Genomic DNA, 22,757 nt, shown 5'->3' on the forward strand with positions numbered 1-22,757 from the left:
ATTTTTACATAACCTAAAATTTGGGGGTATACGATGCTGCCGGCGTATATCAGCTTTCGCTTTCCTTTCGAAGGCATAGAGGACAAATGCAGTCGTAGTATGAGTTGAAGGTGGATTTGGAGTGAAAGGAATGAATGAAACAAATTATATTAATATATTATAATAATATTATTATTTTTATTTATTTTAAAATTTAAATTAAGTTTAGTCTAATGGAGCACTTAGTATTAGCGTGAAATAGATTTTTCATTTTTCGTATTATTATAGTGTCGTTATTGTGTCGTGTCATATATGTGTTGTTATCGTGTCGTGTTGACCCGAAGTAGTTCGTGTCGTTAATGAGTTTGTGTCGTATTCGTGTATGAGAGTAGCGGGTCGTGTTCGTGTTTGGAGTTTTCTAAACGGGTCGTGTCCGTGTTTGTTGTTATCGTGTCGTGTCGTTATCGTGTCGACACAATAACGACACAACACGCACGATTTGTCACTCCTAGCAGATAGAGATAGAGTATATTAGAAGATCCTATAAAAAAATAATCGAAATGGAAATTGCTAAATAATGACAATGTTAACAACCTTCTCATCACCATCTTTGATCTTGCCCCTATTTCCATTTCCACGAGTTAGTTTCTAACATTGTCGATTTTCAGTATGCCTTTAATCGAACATTGTTATCACTCCTACTAGAATAAATCAACAAATCAAGTGGGAAATAAAAAACGAAATCAACAAATAAAAAAGTTGTAAATCCAAAATGCTATCTAGGGTTTAGAGTTAAGAAATAGAAGGTTATATACCCAAAACAGCTCCATTCAAATGAGTCTATAGTTGTCAAAAGTCCATTGGTTACCCAGAATTAGAGGTGGAAAGCTATAGTTTTATTGGAGTTTTGATAATTCGGATTTTTTTGGAAGTTTTCATCCACTTAAGATAGATAAATTTCGGAATAAGGGATTAATTTCGGTGACCTTTCGAAATTTGGGAATAAATTCGCAGACTTTTCAAAATATGGGATTGAGGCGAGCGAATTTTTCGAAATAAGAGTTTTTTTCATTTTTCCTCTTTTTTTTCTTATTAATTCCATCACAAAATATATGGATAGACCAAATTACCCATAAAAATTTGAAACCCCGATTATGATTCTGCTCTCATACTGATAATTTGAAACTTCCACTACCAAACCACCGTCCCACCCAACCACCATCCATATATACTAATTTGGTTCATATTGTAATTGGGGGAAAAACAAATAAATTTGTCCATTGGGATAAAGTATTCAATTAAAGAAGGGCTTAAATATCGAAAATAGACTTGTTAAATTGTAAAATCTTCAACCCCCAACCACCGAAGCTAGAGAGAAATTGGGGGTTCAGAATTATGGGTTCAAATTATCAGAGATATGCTAAAATTGAGGTTTTAAATCATGGGATAGTTTAGTCCATTCATATATTTTTTTGATGAAATTAATAAGAAAAAGAAGAAGAAAAAAGAGGACAAATGAAAAAAACCCTTATTTCGAAAAATTCGCGCGCCTCGATCCCATATTTTGAAAGGTCAGCAAATTGAATTCCAAATTTTGAAAGGTCAGCGAAATTAATTCTTTATTCCCAAATTTATTCTGAAAATAAGGGTTGGTCTTGGGATAATGCAACCACCCTAAATCTATAAAGATAGATACTAAGATGATTAGTGACAGATTAATCGGAGGCCAAGTTGTCGCTTTAGGAGGTTCAGACTCAATACCTTTGCCATGATCGTCACACCCCTAGATTGCTCGAAGTGCGATGAAACGACGCTTTGTATGTGCGTATGCAAAAATAGACACTGATACATTATATAAAATATGAACATACGCGGTCACAATACGTATGACAAAATGACCTAAAAGTGAAAAAATAGTGTAGTCTTTATTGTATATATTACTATTATTTGTAGATTAGGATAAACATTAAAGTATACAGGACCATGAGCTAAACTTGACTGTATAATACCCATTAATGAAGAATTATAATCAAGATTTCTAGCATCTCTCAGGGCTGCTATAAAACTTTCTGGTAAACCTTCTAAAGTTAAAGGTTTAAAGGCAATTTGAACTAAACCTATATGTAAAAATTTATGAGTTTTCTTATAAATTTCAAGACTCTTACTATTTAAAAGTTTTATTTCCATATCCTCTTTATTTAGAGATATGGTTTCCTCTGTGGTTTGGACAACCTGGGTTAATTTGATATTATCAAAAAACCCGTATCTATAAACAGTTCTAGGATTAATCCTAGGAATAGTCCACTTATTTAATAATTCAATGTCTTGAGGAACCTCATATTCTTCCTCAATTCGGTTCTTCATAATATTATCGGCCGTAAAAGACATGGATAAGATAAGTATTGGACAATCTAGTTAATAAGATACCAAGAAATCACATGGCTCTGATACCATCTTTCAAGGTTTCACAAACCTTGAGGATCGTAAGAGGGGGATGCCATAATTATAGAATTATCATCCTAATAAGGGAAGGAGAAATATACCAAAAGGAATTTTACTGATTTCTTATTGATTAAGTATGGCCAGACATCCTATGTCAATGGAGGCAAGCCCAAGAAAACGCCTAAACATTGGCAACAAAGGGCGAATCCAGACCCAAGGAAATAGCCATAACAATCAATAATTAATCAAACCTGGGTATATTTTCCTTTCGATATTAAAATTATATTTCCATAATTAATTCCTTAGTATCTTATCTCCTAGTTTATCCAATACTTACAAACTTAGCCAATCATAAATAAATACTTATAAAACAGAGTAGTAAAGGAAACTTACAAAATATATATTGAAAAACCTTTCCCGAGGGATAATTTACAATAGGAGTAAGGATGGAGGGTTACAAGAGAGAGAGAGAGAGAGGGTTCTTATCTCAACACATGAGATTCTGATCTTTTCCTATCACAAGACCTTATTTAAAGACAACAAAGTCGGATTTCAAATCCGGATTTGAAATTTATAATTTTTCAGCTGACGTAAGGGCTGACGAAGGTGAATGCTGGCGAAAGCGAATGCACCCTTTATTCTTTCATCTTTCCACTTGTTGGCTCTCATTTGCCTTATCTGGCGTCTTTTCTATCATTTTGATGAAGTTCGCAAAATTATCTTCTGTTGAGAAGCCTTCTTCTTCCTCGAATGGATCCTGAGCATCCCTAAAGTTTTTGTGCTCATTATTATTCGGAGAGAATTCTGGAGAATTAATATCTGTGTCTCCTTCTTCGTTTTCTTCTTCGTTTTCATCTTCATCCATATGATCAATGTCTTTTCCAATACTAGCCATATAATTTGCTATAAGTTCCTTCTCATTCATTTTTGAAATATTCTTTCTCAAGAATTCTTCAAAAGGAGAAATGTCTTTTTTCAGAGATTTATTAACTCTCTTTTGTTCTTTATAAAAAGAAACTTTCTCTTTTATTAATTGAAGAGTCTGGAGACCTTGAATATCTCCTGACTTGTCCTTCTCCATCATTGTAGGCCAAAACCTAGTGAAGAACTTCCTTTTAAGGCACGGAACATTATTATGATCAAAACCAATTTCTGGTTCCCATTTCCAGATCCATGGGATACCAAATTCTGCATAGAAATGAAGAGTCTCCATATTATGAAAAAATCTATTTTGATTCTCTGCTTCTATTAATGCAGGAGAAACTTGTTTCCATTTAAAAAATAAGGACTTAAACTCTTCTGGAAGTATTTTCTCAGAAGTTCCAAAGGTTTGCCACCAGTCATATACCCATGTTGGCAGTCCTTGTTCATAAACTTTTGGGCAGATTTTAATCCACCACGAATGTTTATGATAAGGATTTTGATAAAAGAAGGTTTTATAATAAGCTTCCTTAATATCCCAATAATTGAAGTTTATGACTTCTCTGCCACCATTATTATTCTTAACTTGACATTCTCTTTCTCTTAGGGTTCCAAAACCCCAATCTTCAGCTGTTATTATTTGCTTAATAATATTCTGCTAAAATTATAAACTTTAGCTTCCCTAAAAGTTTTGAAATGCCTGATCTCACATGCTCCCATGCTTGTCAGGAATTCTTCATAAAAGATTCTTCTTTTATAAGAAGGAGCAGCATATGATGCTGTATCCATATAACGCTGCATAAGCTTCCAAGGCTCCTTTTCCCATCTAAGGTCATGAGTCTCAAGGAAGACAATGATATCTTTGAAGGGAGAAGGAATATACTTTTCTCTGTCTTCTGATGAAGTAATTGCCTCAGCATAAGATGTTGAACCTTGAACTTTATTAGCCCAAGATGATGAGGTTCCCTCATTATCCTTTTTCGAGTTCAGATATTCCTGAACTTTCTGAAATAATTCTGGATTATCTTCCAGTTGGTCGATACCTGTGATATTCTCTTTGAAGAGTTTCTTATTACCATGCTGAATGATGGGGATTCTTCCTCCTCTTCCTTTATAAAAGGAAGGGAATTGGCTCCTATGGCCTCTTCCTCTGGGGAGCATAACTACAAAATGAAACGTTTTTAGGTTAAACCAATGAGAATAATCATATTAATTTTATCTTCACAATTTCTTATCAGTCTTTTAAGATTAAGAGCTTCTTCCAAGATAGGTCTAAGGGAATCCCAAGGTCTCCATCTTCTAATATAATACCTTTCTCTGTCAAGCTCTTCCATTCTAATCTTATAATTAAAAATCATATTTTGGAGATTCCTAGTCTCCTGTTTATAGTGATTCCTGTAAGGATTAACCATTAGTAATAAATTCTCTGGTTAGGAAATCGGGGTAAATTATTGTCCGATCCTTTTTTATAAATAATTTCAAAATCAAAAGGAGCAAGTTGAGCTTGCCACCTAGCAAACATCTGCTTAGAAACATCATGCTTAAAATCTTTATCAAACAAAAATTTTGCTGCCTGGCAATCTGTTTTATTACAAAACTCTTATTAAATAAATCGTCTTGAAACTTTAAAACGCATTTAAGGATAGCCAGGATTTCTTTAACAACCGTAGCATAGTTCTTTTGACTACTATTCCATTTTCCTGAGTAAAATCTAACAAGATATTCTTGTTTATTTTTTGGATCAATTTGTTTAAGGATACCTCCATATCCTATATTTGAGGCATCAGTTTCTATAATTTTTTCCCAATCAGGATTAGCAATTAAGAGGCAAGGGATATTTTTAACCTTTTCTTTATCTTTTAATAGCTTCTGTATGACTATTATTCCAGGGCTTAGGATCCTTCTTGAGTCTTTCATAAAGAATAGCTGTATCTTGAGCAAGATTTTTATAATAAGGAGAAATATAATTAATACTTCCCTAGGAATCTTTGTAATTGAGTCTTATCCCTTATTTCATCAGGAAATTTAGACGCAAACTCGATGCTTCTATTAATAGGAATTATCTTCCTTTCTCAATATTATGACCTAAAAATCTAACACAAATCTGAAACAATTTCATCTTAGATTTGGATATAACCAGGCCATTATTTGAGATAAGATTTTTAAAAATTCTGAGATGCTCAAAATGAGTTTGGATGTCTTTTGAAAAGACTAAGATATCATCGATATAAACAATGATAAAATCACTGTAAGGATTGAATATATCATTCATGATTTTTTGGAATTCTGAAGGTGCGTTTTTTAAACCAAAGGCATCACCTTCCACTCGAATTGTCCAAAGGAACATTAAAAGCAGTTTTATAAACATCCCTTTTATTAATCTGAATCTGCCAATATCCAGATTTTAGATCAAATTTTGAAAATATAATAGCGTTTAAAAAGCCTATCTAATAAATCTTTTTTATTGGGCATCGGATATCTAAACCATTTCAAGGCCTTATTAAGCGGTTTATAGTTAATAACTAACCTTGGAACTCCTCTTTCTTGCTCAGCTTGCTTATTAACATAGAAAGCTGTGCAGGACCAAGGGGATTTAGAGGGTTGTATGAGACCCTTTTCTTCAAGACTTTTGACTTCTTTTTTACAAAGATCCAGATACTCTTTATTCATTTGACCTGGTCTAGCTTTAGTAGGGATTCTAGAATCATCAAAATCATCTTCATAATCAAGGTTAACAATATGTTTTTTTCCTATCCAAAAAGCATTAGGATGTTCATTACAAATTTGTTCAGTAAAATTATTTTCTATTAATTTAATTTTTTCTTTAAGCTTCGGATTTTCCAATTGGGCTTCAATATTAATAGAATTAATTTCTTGTTTTATAAAATTAATTTGGTTTTGTTTATTAATAATATTTTCTCTAATATTATTCAGGACTCTGGTAATAGGTTCTGTGACGAAAGGAAACTCTAAAGATATATCACCGAAATTTCCTATTATGCCTTTGTTATCAACTCTGATAGGTAAGATTCTCCTAAGGAAAGGAGTTCCTAATATAATTTGGTTTGAAATATTCTTAACTAAAAGAAAGCTATTAGGAATACAAACTTTATTTTTACATATAAAAGCTTTAGGAAGTTTATAACTAATTTCCATTTTTTGATTATTAGCAGAGAATAAATTATGCGAGGTTTTTCAAAGTACCTAGTAGGTATTAAACCTTCCTGAATACAATTAAGATCTGCACCACTATCAACAAGAGCAATTAATTCTTTCTTATAATTATTATCAATAAGAAGAATGATTTTTATAAACCATTTCTGAGAAGTAATAAATTCAAGTTTTGAAAGAAATAACCCTTTGTCGTTGCTATTTGAAGTAGAAACTTCTTTTCCTTTTTCATTGTTGAGATACGTAAATCTTGGATCCTTAAGTTATCTCTTAATTCTTTAATTTTCTTTTTTAAGGTTATCTATTTCTGAATTTAAATCTTTTACCACTGGTTTATTAGAGTATTTTTGATTCATTAACCTTTTAACTTCGGCCATAGTATATGGCTCTGAATTATTATAGGTCATAGTATAGGAGGTTTCATAATCATCGTTATCTTTCTCAATTAAACCTTTATTTTTAATTGATCAAAGATCTCAAGTCTTAATTTCTCATCTTTTATTGTTTTAAAAGTTCTGTTATATCATTATTAGTATAACATTTATACTACTACTTTCTGCTTCATCCTGAAACTGGGCTATTGATTTCGTAAAGATTATCACATTTACAAGAATCATTACAGGAATCATTACTGGAATCTGAAACAGAACTATTTTTCTGTTTCTTCACAAGCCATGATCCTCATCGGAATTATGATCACTAAATTCTTCTTTTTGTTCTAAATTTCTATAATAGAATCATTTGAGATCTTTATCTATCTCAAGATTGTTAATTTCTTCTTATATTTTTCTTATTTTTACCCAACAATTACTAGCATAGTGACCTGGTTTTTTACAAAATCACATATAACAGGGATATTTTCTTCCTTCTATAAGTTTCCCTTTTTTCTCTTTTTTCCCTTCTTTTATGAGTTTTTCTAGTGGGGACATTATAATCTTTTCTTTTATCATATTTTTTAGTTTTTTCTTTGTAACAGGGATATTTTCAACACCAAATTGGTTACAAAATTGCCCTAATTGTTTTTTCTCATTAAGATTATTTTTCTTAATTTGTCTATCAAGTTTTATCTCATTGCAAAGAGATAATCCTTCTTGGATACAGAATCCTATTAATTTTCCATAAGTAAAATTATCATAATTGATATTAATATTTCCTTGTCTTAATTGGGTTCTTACTCTTTCAGCAAAGAGATAAGGTAACCCATCTATGAATTTAGACTTCCAATGAGCACTATTACTCTCTGGGAGTTCCATAACCCTACTTAAAAAAGTATCTTTGTACCATCTAAAATTAGTAAGAGTTTTGCATCTTAAATTTTGAAGTAGAGTTCTAATAGTCTCACTATTATCAGACCATCTTCCTGTAAGTGTTCCATAATATTTATGACAAGAGTATAAACAGAATTTTCTATACATTATTGTCTTCAGTTTTTATTGATGTAAGAATAACATTTCTATTTCTGTGGTGAGGTAATTATCCCACCAACCTTTTAACTGACCTGTAAAGCCTGCTGTTATCATTTTTGCAATTTGGCTATCAGTATTACCAAGGGTTTTTGCTACAGTACTATACATGAGCATTCTATGGATAATATTTTGAATGTGTCTATCGTTATAACCATCAATATTCCATTCATAAATATTTTTCCCATTATAAGAATTATTTATAGTATACTCCTGTTCTTCAATAAGGACATCCTGGGGAGTTGGTCTATTATAATAATACATCCTTTGGGTTGGTCTATCAGCAAATTTAAATTTTTCCAGTTTATAAATTTCTTCTATATTTTGGCTATCACTATCAGTTTCCTCCATTCCTTTATTGAGAGTATTGATCTTAAACTTATTGAATTGTTTAATTATAACTTCTTCAATGTTATCCTTAGCTTTCATTTTAAAATCTTTTATGATAGGAGGAGGTTGTATACTAGGAGTACAAACAACCTGTTTAATTTCTTTTTCAATATAAAAGTGTTCTTTAATACTCTTTAATTCAGAAGTTATTTTTTCAATATTACCTGTTATACAATTAATATTTTCTCCCAGCCTTATAAGATAAAGATTTGTAAAATTTCTTTGTTTAATAATCTCGTTAATATAAACCCATGGTATTAATAAAGGATTCGTTATCAATCAATTATGAAAAGCTTTAAAATATCTAATTTCATTGTCTTCTTCTATTGAAAAGATTTATGATGGAGGAAAACTAGATTTAATAATTCTCCTGTTTGGGAAAGAGTATAATTTCTTTCAATAGTAGAGATGTAATTTTTTACATAAGTATTTATGAACCAAGGAACAAACGAAATTTCTAGATTAATTTCAGCCAGTTCTTTATAAAATTTTTCAGCAAAATCTTTCTTTTCTTGAAAAGAGAAGCTGGTATCAAACCAATCTCTAAAATCTTTCCAAATGGGTTTTTTATAATCCTCCTGTATTTTAAGTCTAGCAGGGGATCCTTGACTAAAATCAATTTTTCTTTTATCCATTTTAATCAGAGAAATTAAATTCTGATACTGTGCGTTAGGATCAACAGTGTATATTCCTCTAGCAATATTATCTTCTTTATTTTAATTCCTTCAACTTTATCTTCTCTAACTCCTGTCTCTCTTATTCTGGAGGTAGAGGCTCTAGAGGACTCGGGATATTCAACCTTATAATTAGGGGCTATATAGAATAATTTTCTTTATCAGATCTAGAGCATAGGCTGTCACTAGATCTTCTGTGATTTTCAAATTCAATTTGAACTTGCCCATCAGGTGTTTGAGTAATACTTAAAGGCCTGTTTTGAGTTCGAGGAACTCGTGGGACAGCGTTCTCTATAATCCAGTTTTAGGAAATTCAATTTCTTCCCATTTAATAGATCTTCTAGTAGTGATCTCAGATTTTTTAAAAATTAGTTTCTATTAAAACCGTTTCATTTATAGATTTATCCTTAATTCTACACCTTGGGTTTAAAGTATGTAGCGGTTTATAATATATCCTGCTACAGACACATATAACCTCAGATCCTGGAGTATAATTATAGCCATGAGTTTTAACATTTAAAGTTAAAGCCTCATATATATTAATATCTGATAATGAAAGTTGTAGATTAGGATAAACATTAAAGTATACAGGACCATGAGCTAAACTTTGACTGTATAATACCCATTAATGAAGAATTATAATCAAGATTTCTAGCATCTCTCAGGGCTGCTATAAAACTTTCTGGTAAACCTTCTAAAGTTAAAGGTTTAAAGGCAATTTGAACTAAACCTATATGTAAAAATTTATGAGTTTTCTTATAAATTTCAAGACTCTTACTATTTAAAAGTTTTATTTCCATATCCTCTTATTTAGAGATATGGTTTCCTCCTCTGTGGTTTGGACAACCTGGGTTAATTTGATATTATCAAAAAACCCGTATCTATAAACAGTTCTAGGATTAATCCTAGGAATAGTCCACTTATTTAATAATTCAATGTCTTGAGGAACCTCATATTCTTCCTCAATTCGGTTCTTCATAATATTATCGGCCGTAAAAGACATGGATAAGATAAGTATTGGACAATCTAGTAATAAGATACCAAGAAATCACATGGCTCTGATACCATCTTTCAAGGTTTCACAAACCTTGAGGATCGTAAGAGGGGGATGCCATAATTATAGAATTATCATCCTAAATAAGGGAAGGAGAAATATACCAAAAGGAATTTTACTGATTTCTTATTGATTAAGTATGGCCAGACATCCTATGTCAAATGGAGGCAAGCCCAAGAAACGCCTAAACATTGGCAACAAGGGCGAATCCAGACCCAAGGAAATAGCCATAACAATCAATAATTAATCAAACCTGGGTATATTTTCCTTTCGATATTAAAATTATATTTCCATAATTAATTCCTTAGTATCTTATCTCCTAGTTTATCCAATACTTACAACTTAGCCAATCATAAATAAATACTTATAAAACAGAGTAGTAAGGAAACTTACAAATATATATTGAAAAAACCTTTCCCGAGGGATAATTTACAATAGGAGTAAGGATGGAGGGTTACAAGAGAGAGAGAGAGAGAGGGTTCTTATCTTCCTTTACTACTCTGTTTTATAAGTATTTATTTATGATTGGCTAAGTTTGTAAGTATTGTGATAAACTAGGAGATAAGATACTAAGGAATTAATTATGGAAATATAATTTTAATATCGAAAGGAAAATATACCCAGGGTTTGATTAATTATTGATTGTTATGGCTATTTCCTTGGGTCTGGATTCGCCCTTTGTTGCCAATGTTTAGGCGTTTTCTTGGCTTGCCTCCATTGACATAGGATGTCTGGCCATACTTAATCAATAAGAAATCAGTAAAATTCCTTTGGTATATTTCTCCTTCCCTTATTAGGATGATAATTCTATAATTATGGCATCCCCCTCTTACGATCCTCAAGGTTTGTGAAACCTTGAAAGATGGTATCAGAGCCATGTGATTTCTTGGTATCTTATTAACTAGATTGTCCAATACTATCTTATCCTGTCTTTACGGACGATAATATTATGAGACCGAATTGAGGAAGAATATGCGAGTTCCTCAAGACATTGAATTATTAAATAAGTGGACTATTCCTAGGATTAATCCTAGAACTGTTTATAGATACGGTTTTTTGATAATATCAAATTAACCCGGTTGTCCAAACCACAGAGGAAAACCATATCTCTAAATATAAAGAGGATATGGAATAAAACTTTTAAATAGTAAGAGTCTTGAAATTTATAAGAAAAACTCATAAATTTTTACATATAGGTTTAGTTTCAAATTGCCTTTAATACCTTTAACTTTAGAAGGTTTACCAGAAAGATTTATAGCAGGCCCTGAGAGATGCTAGAAATCTTGATTATAATTCTTCATTAATGGGTTAGTATACAGTCAAGTTTAGCTCATGGTCCTGTATACTTTAATGTTCTATCCTAATCTACAACTTTCATTATCAGATATTAATATATATGAGGCTTTAACTTTAATGTTAAACTCATGGCATAATTATACTCCAGGATCTGAGGTGATATTGTGTCTGTAGCAGGATATATTATAAACCGCTTAACATACTTAACCCAAGGTGTAGAATTAGGATAATCTCTATAAATGAAACGGTTTTAATAGAAACTAATTTTAAAAAATCTGAGATCACTACTAGAAGATCTATTAAATGGGAAGAATTGAATTTTCCTAAAAACTGGATTATAGAGAACGGCTGTCCCACGAGTTCCTCGAACTCACAACAGGCCTTTAAGTATTACTCAAACCACCTGATGAGCAAGTTCAAATTGAATTTGAAAATCACAAAGATCTAGTGACAGCCTATGCTCTAGATCTGATAAAGAAAATTATTTCTATATAGCCCCTAATTATAAGGTTGAATATCCCGAGTCTCTAGAGCCTCTACCTCCAGAATAAGAGAGACAGGAGTTTAGATAAGATAAAGTGAAGGAATTAAATAAAAGAAGATATATTGCTAGAGGAATTACACTGTTGATCCTAACGCAACAGTATCAGAATTTAATTTCTCTGATTTAAATGGATAAAAGAAAAATTGATTTTAGTCAAGGATCCCCTGCTAGACTTAAAATAGAAGGAGGATTATAAAAAAACCCATTTTGGAAAGATTTTAGAGATTGGTTTGATACCAGCTTCTCTTTTCAAGAAAAGAAAGATTTTGCTGAAAAATTTATAAAGAACTGGCTGAAATTAATCTAGAAATTTCGTTTGTTCCTTGGTTCATAAATACTTATGTAAAAATTACATCTCTACTATTGAAAGAAATTATACTCTTCCCAAACAGGAGAAATAATTAAATCTAGTTTTCCTCCTCATAAATCTTTTCAAATAGAAGAAGACAATGAAATTAGATATTTAAAGCTTTTCATAAATTGATTGATAACGAATCCTTTATTAATACCATGGGTTATATTAACGAGATTATTAAACAAAGAAATTTACAAATCTTTATCTTATAAGGCTGGGAGAAAATATTAATTGTATAACAGGTAAGATTGAAAAAATAACTTCTGAATTAAGAGTATTAAAGAACACTTTATATTGAAAAAGAAATTAAAACAGGTTGTTTGTACTCCTAGTATACAACCTCCTCCTATCATAAAAGATTTTAAAATGAAAGCTAAGGATAACATTGAAGAAGTTATAATTAAACAATTCAATAAGTTTAAGATCAATACTCTCAATAAAGGAATGGAGGAAACTGATAGTGATAGCCAAAATATAGAAGAAATTTATAAACTGGAAAAATTTAAATTTGCTGATAGACCAACCCAAAGGATGTATTATTATAATAGACCAACTCCCCAGGATGTCCTTATTGAAGAACAGGAGTATACTATAAATAATTCTTATAATGGGAAAAATATTTATGAATGGAATATTGATGGTTATAACGATAGACACATTCAAAATATTATCCATAGAATGCTCATGTATAGTACTTGTAGCAAAAAACCTTGGTAATACTGATAGCCAAATTGCAAAAATGATAACAGCAGGCTTTACAGGTCAGTTAAAGGTTGGTGGGATAATTACCTCACCACAGAAAATAGAATGTTATTCTTACATCAATAAAAACTGAAGACAATAATGTTATAGAAAATTCTGTTTATACTCTTCATAAATATTATGGAACACTTTACAGGAAGATGGTCTGATAATAGTGAGACTATTAGAACTCTACTTCAAAATTTAAGATGCAAAACTCTTACTAATTTTAGATGGTACAAAGATACTTTTTTAAGTAGGGTTATGGAACTCCAGAGAGTAATAGTGCTCATTGGAAGTCTAAATTCATAGATGGGTTACCTTATCTCTTTGCTGAAAGAGTAAGAACCCAATTAAGACAAGGAATATTAATATCAATTATGATAATTTTACTTATGGAAAATTAATAGGATTCTGTATCCAAGAAGGATTATCTCTTTGCAATGAGATAAAACTTGATAGACAAATTAAGAAAAATAATCTTAATGAGAAAAAACAATTAGGCTACAAACCAGAATCCATTACCTCAGTTACTCTTTCAAGATCTTCCATACATATATAGATTGTCGCCATGAATTGTGGTCCAGATACGCCATCCACACACGCACGAACGAGGAAATAAAGCACGCAAAATTATAACGTGTTCGTGATAAGTCCACCGTACTTCCACGAGAAGAAGCATGACCGGAAAATCTTATGATGGAAACTCTCAATACAAGAACTCACACTCACAATCTATCACTCTAAGCAAACGCTAGCTAGGCGTGCAAGAATTCTCTTCTAATTTGTGTTAATCTGTTTTTCTGCGTCTTCACTACTACAGCTCTATCGAGCTATTTATACAAGATGCAATCAAGAAATAAAATCCAACTAACTCTATTCCCAAAGTTAGTTATAACCGCTGCTCGGCTAAAACCGAACTGCCACCTTGGTTAGCAACCGAACTGCATTCTCGGCTATCAACCGAACTGCATTTCTCGCTATCAACCGAACTGCCTTTCTCGGCTATCTCAAAGCCGAGCTTTAATTCTTGATCTCTTCTCGGAGCTGCCGAGGCTCCACCACTCGATCACAACCGGACTCAAAGCCGAGCTTCATTTCCGAGCTCAGAAGCCGAGCTCCAGTAGTTTGCATGGACACACTTTCACAAATCTCCACCTTGTCCTTGCAAAACTCCATCAATATCTGGATTCCCTTCTCAATCCTTGTTACAAGCTTCAACACTCCACAATCTCAACCAACTTCAAACAATGTTTGAATTTCGAAATGGCAGAGATTTTGTCAACATGTCTGATGCATTTTCTTCGGTAGGAACTTTCACCACATTGATCTTTCCACTTTGAATCTCATCTCTGATGAAGTGTCTCCTCACATCTATATGCTTCGACCTCTCATGGAACATTTGATGTTTTGCTAAAACATATAGCCGAGTTGCTGTCACAGTTAATTCTTTACTGCTCCCAGCTTCATTCCTTAAATTCCAAGATTCCTTGCAACCTTTTCCTTCCTGCAGCCTCAGTCAGAGAAATATACTCAGCTTCGGTGTGGACAGTGCAACCACAGACTGCAAATTGATTTCCAGCTGATTGCTGTGCCATATAGTGTGAAGATGTAACCACTCTGAGACTTTCTGTTGTCTAAGTTAGCCGCATAATCCGAGTCACAGAATCCTTCTAGGACTTCCCTCTCCCTCAGACCAAACTCCACCACCAAACTTCAAGCCAACCATGACAGACCCTTTCAGGTATTTCAGAATCCACTTTAGTGCGGCCCAGTGATCCCTACCTGGATCAGCCATTATCTGCTTGCAACGCTTATGGCATGAGCCATCCGGCCTTGTACATATCATCAAGTACATCACACTTCCCACTATATTTGCATAGGGTATTCTGCTCATCTCTTCTCTATCTTCAGCTGTCTTTGGCATCTGTTCTTTACTGAGTTTGAAGCAGCTAGCCAATGGAGTGGATACTGACTTTTCACTCCTTACCTGGTATTTTCTACCACCTTTCTGATATATAATCAGCCTGAACCAATTTCAGTTCTTTCTTCTTTCTGTTCTGACAATATCCATACCCAAGATTCTCTTGGCTTCCCCAAGATCTTTCATATCAAATCTCTGCTTCAACTCTCCTTGACAGACAGCAGCTCACTCTTGCTTGATCCTGCCAGCAGAATATCATCCACATACAGCAGTAGATAGGCCAGTATTAGATTTCCACTTCTCTTGACATACACGCAGCTATCAAAACTGGATCTCTCAAATGCCATCAATTCCATCTGCTCATGAAACTTCTTGTTCCACTGCCGGCTGCTTTGCTTGAGCCCATATAGGCTTTTCTTTAACAAGCAAACTTTCTTTTCTTCTCCCGGCTTCTCAAAACCCTTAGGCTGCATCATATAGATCGTTTCCTCTAGATCTCCATGCAAAAATGCTGTCTTCACATCAAGTTGATGCAGCTCCCAGTTGAAATGAGCAGTCATGGCCAATAAGATCCGAATGGAAGTGTGCTTCACCACTGGAGAGAACACCTCTGTGTAGTCAATACCCTCTACTTGTGTGAATCCTCTAGCAACCAGCCTTGCCTTAAACCGTATGCTTTCAACTTCCCCCACCTCTACTTTCTTCTTAAACAGCCATTTGCAACTGATCAGCTTCTGAGTCCCTGGATCAGTCACCAAAATCCAAGTCCCATTTTTCAGCAAGGACTCTATTTCTTCTTCCATGGCCTTGATCCATTTCTGACTTTCCTTGCAACTCATGGCTTCTTCATAGGTTGAGGGTTCTGAAAAATGAGTACTTCTGCTACACATAGAGCAAAGAAGCTCATGTCATAATCTGAGAATCTGCTAGGTAGGCCTGCATTTCTTCTTGGATTTCTTCTGGCCCCTTGAGCTGCAGCAGCTTGCTTGCACTGGTGACTCCTGCTCACCTGTGTTCTGAGTATGTTGAGAGCTAGTTGCTCCACCTTCTTCTTGATTTCCTGTGATCACAACATCCTCATCAGTGTCTGTTCCAGCAGATTCTCCACCAAACTCAAGGTTTTGCATTTCAGAGCTACTGCCACCACCAGAGGGCTTCCCATCATCTTTAAATGGCATCTCCTCTTCATTGAATGTCACATTCTGCTCACAATGATATTTCTGCCTTCTCTATCCAAATTCCACAATCTGTATCCTTTTACCCCATCTTGGTATCCCAACAACACACATTTCTTTGCCCTTGGCTCCAATTTACTCTGCTTAATGTGTGCATAAGCAGCACACCCAAACACCTTCAAGGCTGAGTAATCACCTAGGCTTCCATACCATCTTTGATCTGGGGTCTCATTGGATATAGCAGATGATGGACACTTATTGATCAGATTAGCTGCAGTAGAGACAGCCTCTGCCCAGAATCTCTTTGGCATTCCAGAGTAGAATAGCATGCACCTCACCCTTTCTAGCAATGTCCTATTCATTCTTTCTGCCAGCCCGTTCTGTTGAGGATTTCTTGGCACGGTCCTATGCCTTCTTATCCCTTTCACCTTACAGAAACTATCAAACTCCGCAGACAGAAACTCCATGCCATTATCAGTCCTTAGATATTTAAGCACTGAGCCTTTTCATTCTCATATCTAGCATGCCATTCTCTAAATTTTTCAAAAGCTTGGGACTTCTCTCTTAGAATGTAAATCCACACTTTTCTTGAGTAATCATCTATGATGGAGATGAAATACTTACCTCCACCTATGGATTCAGTTTGGGATGGCCCCCACAAGTCACTGTGGGCATACACAAATGGGGCTGATGAAGTGTGTTTCCCACCAGAAAATGGCAGCTTCTTTGCCTTTCCTAGAATGCAAGATTCACATTTCTTTAGGCTGTCTGATGCACTTAACTTCATCACTCCTTGTTTAGCCAGCTCTCTTATGCCTTTCTCACCCACATGTCCAAGCCTGGCATGCCATAGATGCAGGTCTTCTGTCTGGGCAAGATTCACAGCATCAACCACGGTTTCACCCAGCAAATAGTATAGGCTGTTCTTTCTCTGGGCCTCCATCACAATTCTGGTGCCTTTGTTACTGTGAGGATCCCATCACCAGAGTTGAATCTGCACCCTTTTGACTCTAGCATTCCAAGAGATATTAAATTTCTCTTGATTTGAGGAATGAATCTGACTTCTGTGAGAGTCTTCATACTCCCATCCTTCATCCTCAATCTGATGTTCCCAATGCCCTTGACATTGCACACTTGATCATTTCCTAGCATCACTGATCATTCCCAAGCTGATAATTCTTGGAACCAAGATTTGTGTGAGCAAATGTGGAAGGAGCACCCTGAATCCATGATCCAGCATTCTTCAATCTTGGCCCCTGAGTGGATATTCAAAGCTTCATTATCTTCAACATCCTGAGCCAGATCAGCAGTCTCTATGTTCCCAGCCTTTTCTTGCTCTTGTTCCTCTTCCAAGCAAAACAATGCTTCTTTAAATGGCCCGGTTTCTTACAGTAGTGACAGCTTCTCTTCTCCTTCCATACTCCACCTTCTTCCTTCTTCTGGAACTTCTTCTTGGAACCCCGTTTATTCTGATTATTTTTCACATGCAGACTCTCAGCTACTGGATCAGTTTGTTTGTTATTAGCCTTCTGCGATTCCTTCATCTTCAATGCAGAATGAATCTCTTCATAGGTGACCTTGGTTTCTCTTCCAAGAAGCACTGCATCCTTGAAGTGCTCATAACTTTTAGGCAGGGAATTGAGCAACATCAATGCCTTATCCTCATCTTTAATGACCTCATCGATATTCTCAAGATCATCTATGCATTTCCCAAACTCCTCGAGCTGTTCAGAAATGCTCTTCCCATCTGAAAACTTGAAAGCAAGAAGCCTTTGCTTCAAATGTAACCGGTTCGCCAGAGACTTGGTCATGTACAATGACTCAAGTTTCCCCCATACTCCTGCAGCCGTCTCCTCCTTGGAAACTTCCCTTAGCACCCTGTCCGTGAGGTTCAAGATCAGGGTGCTATAAGCCTTATACTGCATATCTTGAAGCCTTTGCTTCTCCTTTTCATCAGTATCAGGTTTGCCTTCTTTAGCGTCACCTTCATTCTTCAAGATATCCCATAGGCCTTGCTGCATCAAGATGGCCTTCATCTTCAGTCTCCACAGCCCAAAATCGTTTCTCCCGGTGAACTTTTCCACCTCGAACTTGGCTGTAGACATTTCTCAAAACGAGCGGTGGGCAATCGCCAAGATCAGCTTATACAACGGAACCTCTAGACACGAACTCACCCAGAAACCAATCAATCGGCAAATCGTGGAAGTCTTCCCACAGACGGCGCCACTTGTTGGGTCGAGATACCGCCGATCTCACACACGCACGAACGAGGAAATAAAGCACGCAAACGATATAACGTGGTTCGGTGATAATCCACCTACGTCCACGGAGAAGATGACCGGAATCTTATTGATGGAACTCTCAATACAAGAACTTCACACTCACAATCTATCACTCTAAGCAAACGCTAGCTAGTGCAAGAATTCTCTTCTAATTGTGTGTGTAATCTGTGTTCTGCGTCTCTCACTACTGAGCTCTATCGAGCTATTTATACAAGATGCAATCAAGAAATAAAATCCAACTAACTCTATTTCCCAAAGTTAGTTATAACCGCTGCTCGGCTAAAACCGAACTGCCACTCTTGGTTAGCAACCGAACTGCATTTCTCGGCTATCAACCGAACTGCATTTCTCGGCTATCAACCGAACTGCATTTCTCGGCTATCAACCGAACTGCCTTTCTCGGCTATCTCAAAGCCGAGCTTTATTTCTTGATCTCTTCTCGGAGCTGCCGAGGCTCCACCACTCGATCACAACCGGACTCAAAGCCGAGCTTCATTTCCGAGCTCAGAAGCTGAGCTCCAGTAGTTTGCATGGACACACTTTCACAGAATGTTCAGGTAATTACCATTGCAATTTTCTCTAGCAGACTGCAAAAGAAGAGAAAGAAAAATGTATGACTCGCTGAAATCAATAAAACATGTGAATTATGATAGTGGAAGAGTAAGGAAGTGCCATGTAGAATTCATCTGACAGGAGTCCCATTCGATAAGCATAAGCAACTCTTCCATTCACTTCTCCCGACGTTCCATTAACATCAGTAAATGGATTTCCCAGTACATAGCCCTGCTCTCAACCACAATATGTATGTAAGGAATTATACAAATACAAAAATTGCAAATAAAATTCATAGGCAGGGTGGACTACTTTGATATTCAAAGGAGGTTCGCTCCCGGCTTCAATACCTATCAAACATAGACACGAACGTGTTACAAATTCTTATAGCCTCAACTTCATTTTGGTTTAAATCAAATCTTGCTCTATCAACTTAACTCACAATCGCATTGTGATTCCTACCATTATATATGTGGTCGACAACAAGAGGGACAATAAGGCCAGCATAAGAGCCACCACCAATATACAGCGGATTCTTCAAATATTGGGGATGATTTATAAACCACTGCACAAGAAACCAACTAAATTACTGCAATCTATGTGTAATAATAGGGATTTTCAGGCAAAAAAGTGACCTTTTTAAGGAAATCATAAGTAAGCGTAGCTGAAAGAGTGTCGCTGGTCTTATAAGCTTGTTGAGTTTTTGCATACGAAAATCCAGTACCAACAGGTTGGTCTATGAATATAATGTTGGCTACCTACAATACAAATAAATAGTATTACTAGCAAGTTGCAATCAACTAAAATTCTCCCAAAATCCTAATTCAATTGCTGTGTATAACCTTAGTCCAAGAATATGGATTCAACACGAGGGCAGGTATGCTCCCATTGGGGTTAGCATAATCAATTTGGATAGGTCCTGCATATAATAATGTAATAAATTGAACAAATTGTATTCAATCTGAGATTGAATTGGAATGGGAAATTGAAAATACCAATCTCATAAAGGATTGCAGAAAGACCGGAACAGGCAGGACCGCCGGTGAGCCAAATGAAAAGGGGATCACTTGTAGGGCTCCTTTGGGACTCAATAAAGTAGTAAAACAGTTGTATTTCTTCTGATTCTCCCACACCAACATACCTTGATGATAACAGAGAAGATATTAGAAAAATGGATGAATTGAATTGAATTGAATTGATGAAACATACATACCCAGTATGAAGTTTGAAGGGAAGTTTGCCGGGAAAACCAGGCAGAGTTTGAATTAGAGAATGCGACTGAACCGCTAGCCAGAATGCGACGGTCACCGCCGCGAGCAGGTGGAAACACATTACAATAATTGAATCACAAAACACAATATGAAAATACTCGAGTTAGTCGGTAGGGGTGCATTCAAATCTCAACATCAAAGGCCTCAACATCAAAGGCCAGCACGGTGGAAAAAAAGAAAGAAAAAAAAAAAAAAAAAAAAAAAAAAACATCAAAGGCCAGCGGACCTACAAAAGTTTAGCATTCAATGACCACCGACGCTATTAAATGGATGCAGCTACTACTAAAATAATTGATCCCCAGTAGGCCAGCTCTTAAAAGCATCCACGATGGCGGCGAGCGGACCGGCTAGCCGATTCCCGGCGATGGCCGGTCCGCTCGCCGAACCATTGCAGCAGGCGAGCGCTAAATCGGCGAGAAAAACGGCGAGCGCACGCCGATTCCCGGGTGCTGGCCGATGCGCTCGCCGATCGGCTGGCCGCCATTGCAGGCTCCCGATCGTCCAACCGATTTTTTATTTTTTATTTAATTTTTGAAACACTATATATACACGATTTGCACGTCATTTTCATTCGCACCACTTTTTTTAACGAGTTTTCTCTCTATCTTAATTTCTCTACAAGATCAACAATGCGAAATGAGTAACGCGAGTGGTAGTAGTGGTAGGGATACAGAGGAGTACGAACGGCAAATGAACGAAGAGTTGGAGGCCTATACGTCCCATGAGATAAACCGGCTGATACAAAGGGCCTTGCAGCCAGCGGTACCTCGACCTCGACCCGTTGTCCACCGCCGAGCAGTGATTGAGCGGGATCACATAGCTGCACATCAGCGGCTATATGAAGACTACTTCGCATCGGAGCCGCGGTTTAACGCCAACCTTTTCAGGCGGCGTTTTAGGATGAGCAGGACCTGTTTATGCGTATTGTTGACGCTTTGGAGCGTCGATATATGTGTTTCCGCTTCAGGCACAATGCGGCTGGCAGACCCGGCCACACCTATTCAAAAGTGCACTGCGGCAATCAGGCAGTTGGCCTACGGAGGCGCGGCAGACATGTGGGACGAGCACCTCCACATCGGTGAGACGACTGCCCTTAAATGTATGAAGTATTTCTGTCAGGGCGGTTGAAATATTTCGTGAACAGTACCTTCGAAGCCTTACCCCCGAAGACTGCCAGGAGCTGATCCAGATGCACGGGGAGAAGCATGGGTTCCCGGGTATGTTAGGCAGCATAGATTGTATGCATTGGGAGTGGAAGAACTGCCCCGCTGCCTGAAAAGGGTTATACACGACCGACTACAAGGGAAAGAATCCCACGATGATCCTCGAGGTCGTAGCTGATTACCGGCTGTGGATTTGGCATGCATATTTTGGGGTAGCCGGTCATGCATATCCTCGAGCAGTGCCACGGCGTCGGTCCGACCATCAGTTTTATCGCCAACGGGAACCAGCTTGATATGAGCTACTACTTGGCGGATGAGATATACCCTAGGTGGCCCGTCTTTGTGAAGACGGTCAGATGCGCATCAGATGAGAGGAAGGCCTACTCTGCGGAACGGCAGGAGTCGTCGCGCAAGGACGTGGAGAGCGCATTTGGTGTGCTCCAGTCTCGATGGGCGGCAATTAGGGGTCCAACGCGTTTGTGGCACGTCGACTGCATTGCTGATATAATGTACGCTTGTATTATCATGCACAATATGATTGTCGAAGATGAAGGTGTACAACTGACTAGTTGGGCCAACGACGATAATGAAGCCGGTCCAAGCCACGGCGTGGCCGCCCCCAACGTACGAAGTGGGGTACCTCACGATGAAGCTGCCGCCTCCAAGCACATGCCGACATGCACCAAGTGGAAGCTCATATTCGACTCCAAAATGATTTAATTGAAGAGTTGTAGGAGCGGAGGACTGTACGACGTTAGTTTTTTTAAATTATGTAATTTTTTTTAATGTACCTTTTTTAATTTAAATAAAATTATTGCATTTTCCTGTATCAATGTCGTTAGCTGAATTCCGTATTTTGTGTGATTGTTATTTTTATAATTTTGTTTATTGTGGCTAGCGTATTGCTTGTCTAGTTGCTTGTCCTGATGATGTGGCAGGAGGAGTTTTTAGTGCTGATGATGTGGCATGAGGAGTTTGTGGCTAGGTTATGGCTGGTCTATTGCCATTGTGGATGCTCTTAAAGGCCCCTATTGCTAGCGTTGACAAAATGGGTAGCAGGTAATGGGTAATTCCCATATCGACCCGATACCCGATGATAATGAGAAACGGGGCGGGATCGGGTAGTGTATTTTAGAGTTTCGCGGGTAGCCGTTAGTCCCGACGTCTTTTAATACTTTATAGAATATAAGAGTTCTTTTAAGACATCAAGAGAGAGATTAGAAATCGCCTAATTTTGAATAGTTCAATAGTGGGAATTTTTGCATGAAGAATTGAAGATTGAAGAGCAGATTAAAAAAAAGAAAAAATCTGAAATCGCATTGCAGCAAGTCACCAACAATCCCAAAATTCATCCACTTGT

General features: G+C 36.3%; 1 protein-coding gene across 1 annotated transcript; it reads right to left on the reverse strand.

The window, feature by feature from the left end:
- Positions 1-18,831: 18,831 nt before the first annotated feature.
- Positions 18,832-20,337, reverse strand: LOC121754900 (serine carboxypeptidase-like 18). Its single transcript, XM_042150190.1, has 8 exons — positions 20,177-20,337; positions 19,959-20,104; positions 19,806-19,882; positions 19,599-19,721; positions 19,426-19,528; positions 19,276-19,313; positions 19,084-19,194; positions 18,832-18,998 (listed from the first exon to the last, which is right to left on the reverse strand). The coding sequence occupies exons 1-8, from the start codon at positions 20,293-20,295 to the stop codon at positions 18,954-18,956; spliced, it is 762 nt and encodes a 253-aa protein (XP_042006124.1). The 5' UTR covers positions 20,296-20,337; the 3' UTR covers positions 18,832-18,953.
- Positions 20,338-22,757: the final 2,420 nt, after the last annotated feature.

Source organism: Salvia splendens, chromosome 11 (genome assembly GCF_004379255.2).
Source record: "Salvia splendens isolate huo1 chromosome 11, SspV2, whole genome shotgun sequence".
Classification (NCBI taxonomy): domain Eukaryota; kingdom Viridiplantae; phylum Streptophyta; class Magnoliopsida; order Lamiales; family Lamiaceae; genus Salvia; species Salvia splendens.